This window comes from Vulpes lagopus, chromosome 8, assembly GCF_018345385.1.
Source record: "Vulpes lagopus strain Blue_001 chromosome 8, ASM1834538v1, whole genome shotgun sequence".
Taxonomy (NCBI): domain Eukaryota; kingdom Metazoa; phylum Chordata; class Mammalia; order Carnivora; family Canidae; genus Vulpes; species Vulpes lagopus.
The window spans coordinates 17,462,479-17,468,478 of NC_054831.1; the positions used below are offsets into that span (position 1 = coordinate 17,462,479).

The 6,000-nt window shown below is 51.2% G+C and overlaps 1 protein-coding gene across 1 annotated transcript in view; it reads left to right on the plus strand.

Annotated features, from left to right (window-relative positions):
- The window catches only part of SLC25A37 (solute carrier family 25 member 37), a 40,631-nt gene extending 36,756 nt beyond the window's left edge, over positions 1–3,875 (plus strand). Inside the window, exon 8 of the mRNA XM_041767417.1 lies at positions 245–3,875. Within this exon, the coding sequence (XP_041623351.1) occupies positions 245–765 (521 nt within the window). The 3' untranslated portion in view covers positions 766–3,875. The remainder of the gene's footprint in view (positions 1–244) is intronic.
- Positions 3,876–6,000: the final 2,125 nt, after the last annotated feature.

A 6,000-nucleotide genomic window follows, 5' to 3' on the forward strand; every position in this document is an offset into this window, starting at 1 on the left:
CAAGGGCTTCAGGCAGGGGGTGACCCAGCACTGGGTTCCAGGGCCACATTGGTAGGCAGGAGTGCCTGGAGCTGGCTCTGGTTTCTCAGGCTGGGGCTGCGTGTGTGCTAGCTCTCTGGGACCTGTTACCAGTGTGTCTAAACTTGCTTGTTTCTCTTTATGGCTTGGCTTCCCCTCTCACTCCGACCTGGGGTGGGGCCAAACCCAACCAACCACCCATTGACTGCCGGCGGCCTGACCACAGTTGTGAAGCAGCGCATGCAGATGTACGACTCGCCACACCGGTCGGCCCTCAGCTGCATCTGGACGGTTTGGAGGACCGAGGGCTTGGGGGCCTTCTATCGGAGCTACACCACGCAGCTGACCATGAACATTCCCTTCCAGTCCATCCACTTCATCACCTACGAGTTCCTGCAGGAGCAGGTCAACCCTCACCGAAGCTACAACCCGCAGTCCCACATCATCTCGGGCGGGCTGGCCGGGGCCCTCGCTGCCGCTGCCACCACCCCCCTGGACGTCTGTAAGACGCTCCTCAACACTCAGGAGAACATGGCCCTCAACCTGGCCAACATCAGCGGCCGGTTGTCAGGCATGGCCAACGCCTTCAGGATGGTGTATCAGCTCAATGGCCTCCCTGGCTACTTCAAAGGCATCCAGGCACGTGTCATCTACCAGATGCCCTCCACTGCCATTTCCTGGTCTGTCTATGAGTTTTTCAAGTACTTTCTCACCAAGCACCAGCTGGAGAATCGAACTCCATACTAAAGGAACAGGCTGTGGGCAGTGATTCCAGAATCTTTTATTTTTAAAAGGCTTTCCCTGCCTGCTTCCTTTCTCTTGTCCTCATACTTGGTTGAGGTTATCTTGGCAGGAGGTTTGCAGGAGGGGGGGGCCCTCTGCTCCCTGACGCCTCAGGGGACAATGGGACAGCCGCTTACCGGAAGGCCGTCCGCAGGGACATCCGAGGTGGTAGATGGGGAAAGACTTTGGAAGGGGAGCGAGGAATGGCTTTTGCTCTCCGTCCCCTCGACAGGAATGTAGCTTTTCTGCCTCACTGTAGCAGTCTCCTGCCCTAGAATCAGCTCCCACGGGAGGGGAGGAAATGTGCAGTGACTGGAAACATTAAAAACAGAGAATTCTGTACATAAAAATTCTAGTACACAGTCGAAAATAGATGGATAATGTTTATCCTTTATTTTTCTATGTAGAAGTTTTTGGCGGGGTGTGTGTGTGTGTGTGCCAGTGTGTGTGTGTGCAGATCAGTGGTACAGCTGGGAGTATCGGCTGTTCTTTAAAAAAAGAGAGGGCTGGATTCTTCCATTGGGTTAAGTAATAAAAAGGCGCCAAAGTGATAAATTGCTGAACGTGGCCTAAAATTGTGTGGAGCCCCCAGATGGCAGTTTCACTTGAATGTAAAATAATAAAGTTTCTATTTTGAAGTTCTCTTTTCGTGGGGGTAAAAGGTACGTTGAAAACAAAATCCAAATGATGATGTATTACTTCCAGTTACTTCTTTTCTCCTTTTATTCAATCAGTCACCTTCATGTGCCTTTTCCCTCTGTCTTTCCTGAAAATTCCAGGACCGAAGACCTGGCCCTGGAGTGTCTTCTCTTGCTGTCAGCACACACGTGTGCACACATCATGTGGCAGGATGGGTTGCGTTGGAGGCCAGTGGCCCCCAGTAGGATCGGGATACCTACTGACACCATTCCCTTCTTCGTTGTGATTGATGCGAATGTGCCACTCTGGGCCAGCACTTAGCAGCTCTTGACATGCCAATCTTTTGTTACTTGTTGGGTAGGCAATTGGGATAAGTCCTACCTTTATCCTAGGACTTATTTCTGCTTTAGCCTTTAACTCCGGCACTCCAGATAGTCTCGTTTGTGTGCGCATGTGTGTGTGGACTAAATCCGTTTCCCTGTGTGGTTTCAGGGATTTTTGAAAAACCTAGCAAGTATGTTGATGGCTTTTGTCCATTCCTCTGTTCACCATGAGCTCACCTGTCCTGTGACAGAGACTCTCACCTCGCAGGGACTGAGGTCAGATCCTCCGGCCAAGTTCAGCTGCGGAAGCGAGGCCCAGACCCTCGTGCACAAGTCAAGCCGCCTCTCCAGAGCTGGCTGCAGCCTCACTTATCTGCATCAGCTGAGGACTGGAGGCCTAACTGCCTTGTTTTCTGAAATGGTACATCCGAGCCAGATGCTCACTAAGAAAAATGCAAGCTTGTTTCCTCTGGCCACGCCCTTTGATTGGCTGCCAGGCATCTCCAAGGGAAGACCAAGTGGCTTCATGGTTTCCTTCTGGAGCCCTTTAAAAATGAGTAGGAAGCACACGTGTGTTCAATCTGGTGGGCCTAGCCCTGACCTTCGGCCTTTGCCCTTTGCCCCTCACCTTCCACAGGGTCAATGCAGTGCACCTCACTGAGGGCCCCACCCAGACTCCTTTGGGGGCTGTTACTCCTGCAAAGAACTCAAGGTGGCACTGGGACAGTTTTCGTCTTGCACCCTGCATACTGCCTCCAGGAGTAGTTTTGAGATGAGAGACAGGACGGTGCCATATCAGGCAGCTCCCACTCGTGACCCCTGAGCAGGACCTTGGCTCCTGGGCTGGGAGGTCTCGGCTGCTGACCTGTCCTACTTTGGAGCTGGCCACTCCCACTCCCTCACCTTCCTCCACCCAACCAGTCAGAAACCAGTTGCAGGATGCCTCTGTCCCACCTGGGGGTGCCAAAAGCCCATGGAAACCATGGTGCTCCGGGAAGTATTTGCATCTTGTACTAAAACATGCTGTGCGTTACTGTGAAATTCTGCAAAAGGAAGACAATTATAATTCTAAAATAATTATACAACCGCTGTTTTTCATCCTCTTAAGATATGCCACACTGCTGCAAATATTCTTTCCTATGGGGTTTTGTTTTCGATGGTATTGAGAAAAGAAACTGTTCACTTCTCTAGGAAAACTCCTTTGGGTGAGGGATGCAAGAAGGAGAGGCAGGGAGTGGATTTGAAAGCTCTGTGGACTGAGCTGGAAGGTCTGGGAAATGGGGTGAGGCCACTCATCCTGCCTTCCCCCCCGGACCATCCTGAGCCTGGATGAGCCATATATCTGAAAGAGTTTTGAAAGTTGTGAAGCACTGAACAAATGTAAGTTGTCTTAATTTTATCGGAATTAATTTTCCCCCTTTGAGCTCCAAAGTTTGTGTCCTTGCGCCGTGCAGGCTGCAGTCCAGTTATCAATAGTGACTTTGACATTGAGAAGTAACTAAATGGGAAAGTGTCCTCACCCCACCCCGGTGATGATCACCTTAACGTAATCATGGCATGTGCTTGTTCGTTCGTGTCTTTGGGGTGACGTCTGCAGCCGGGCAGTGCCCCTTGAGTGCTGTGCTCAGTCACTGCGTGGGCACACAGGCATGAACTCCTATGCCCAGACCGTGGTGTGAGATTCAGTCCCTTGTAGAACAGGGTTTTATTAACTTTGTATTGAATCTAGCTATTTACTGGCCTCCATCCTGTGTGTTTTCTGTTTGTTTGTAATGATGTCTTATTCCAAGCACTGTCCTCCAAAGTCCCCCCCCCAAAGCTTCATCTCTAGCACATTGTTATGCCAATAAGGTTTTACTTAACTTTATTTAAGGATGATTGTGTCTGTTAAATGCGGATGTACTGCTGCTTCCTACCTGTAAGATGCACAGTGTAGAAGGGTGAGCAAGTATTGTTTCTTAAATGCCTGTAGTAAATAGCACAGTTTCTGCCTCCAATTGTTGCCAGCTCTCTGGAACAGGGACAAATGTGTGTTTATGTGTGGGGATATTTCAGATTTGCTGCTACCATTGTGACACTGGAGCTAGAGAAAATAAAGCCTTGATCTTTGAAGTGTTGTGGGCTCTGTGGTGGGAATATTGAAAAGAGGAGAGTGGATGGGGAGAAGGAGGCTGATCCATGGGGCTGGTGCTTAGTCCAGCCTCACTCATGCAAAACCAGATCCATGGCTGGGATAGAAAATGCCGTTTCAGCATTCCTAGAAATGGAAGTAGATCACTACGTTGGGCAGCTGATGGACAGTCACATCATCATGCCAAAGCAAGGGCTGAGAGCCACCTCTCGCTTTGATCTCCACCCTGGGGAGGGTGGGAGTTTTCTTTCCTAGTGTGGGAGTGTGAGGGTGACAGGCTGTGAGGATATGGGATGAACAGACCTGGTACCTGGAATGTGCCTGTTTCATGCTTTGTGTGTGGGCATGTGTGCCCATGTGCCCCCCCCACCCCTCTTAGAAGTTCAGTGAGGGTTCCTTTCATGGAAGGCGCCCAAGAGCAACTAGATTCCTCACATAATTCCTGAAGATCACAGGTTAAGCCAGATACCAAACCTTTTCTGGAGGTAGGAGAGGGGTGGAGAGAGACCTCAGACCCTTTTGAAAAGCCAGGGACAGGTCTTGACTCTTCACAAAGCTCGGAGGTCAGAGAACCTACTTGCAGCATCACCACTGAAGGCCATAGCAAGGGTGAAAAGTCAAAATCGAGGGCAGACCTGAGAACCAGCCATGGGCAAGGGTGCGTGAAGTAGGGAAAGGGATTGGAGAGTGTGGAACGCTCGAGGTAAACTGGAAGCTGTGGCCTTTTACCAAAGGCCAACCCGAGCTTCTCAAAGCAGATCTGTGGCTTGTGGTTGCTTCCACTCCTCTGGGGTGGGTGGCAGACATGGGGGCAGGGGACTGTTTCCAGAGAATACATGTCCATCCTCCTCTGAGTGCCCCATGAAGTCAATCTGCCACCCAGGCTGGAGTCCATCCCGTAAGCAGAGCACCGTGTCTGGGGCCTTGGGGAAAACAGCCAAGTATACCCTGTGGTTCCTGCCCTGTCCAGCCTTAGGCAGCCCAATAGGGGAACATAAGGGAATACACAGAGATAAAACAGTAACGTAATGCCACTGGGTCAAACTCCATGGCCATGATTTTCTTGGCCCTCTTATTCATGACTGTCCCCATTGGTAGTTTGCCAGAGCCAGTGCCTGCACCCAGCTCCCTGTGGCAGACTCTAAATTTCCTGCCAGCTTCCTGTGCCATGCTGTCATGCTGCTATTTTGAAATCAGGGATGACAGGCATATTTGCACCACAGAAATAGGCATGCGCTACAAGTCAGGGCTTTTTTTCTTACCAGCTTGCCAGTCTGCTACAGCTGGCGCAGAGCCCAATGCTCGGCACATGGCAGGTGCTTGGGAAATGTGTGCTGAGAGAAACTTTTCATCTTCCACCGGTTCCCCTTCTAGTGCTGGACCCTCCAGTTCTGCCCATGGCAGAGGCCCTGTTCATCACAGTGGACCCTTTCCAGCACATCCATGCTCCTCAGATGCCAGCCCTAGAAAAGCCATCAAGGGAAGCAGGTTCCTTTCCTGCTGGGCTTAGGTCTCCTTTCTATCTGAGTTCTCGAGAGAGATGCCAGTCCTACCCACGAGAGCGGTCTTAGGGAACAAACAGCTCCGAGAAGGATGTAACAAGCCCAGAGTTGTGCAAGAGAGAGACAACCACTGGGGGTGTGTGCAGGTGGGCTGGTACTGCTCACAGGGGAATGAAGAGTTGTCTTTGGTCTGAGGCAGAGGCAGCCGTGGGCTAGGAGTGATGAGTGCAACTAGAGAGAACAGCTTAGTGTGTGGCCATCTGAGCATTGTAGGGGGTGCTCCAGTGGTAAGCTGCAAATCGGAGCTTTGACTGCCATCAGGAGTTTGACCTTGAATCAATAGGTGATGTGGAACCATTAAGGGTCTTGGAGCAGAGGACACCGTGAGCTCGGCTTTAGGAAGAGTCTCTGGCAGGAGTGGACAGGATGAGGTGGAGAGGGAATACTGCGGCCAGGAGATGGTCGCTTTGGTGCCACAGTGAAACCACCCAGAAGTGGGATAATGAAGGGAATGGCAAGGTGACCAGAACACAGTGCATGTAGCTGATAAGCGTGTAAAAGTGGGATCTACAGGGCTTGGGGGCAGGGTGCACGTGACTGTACG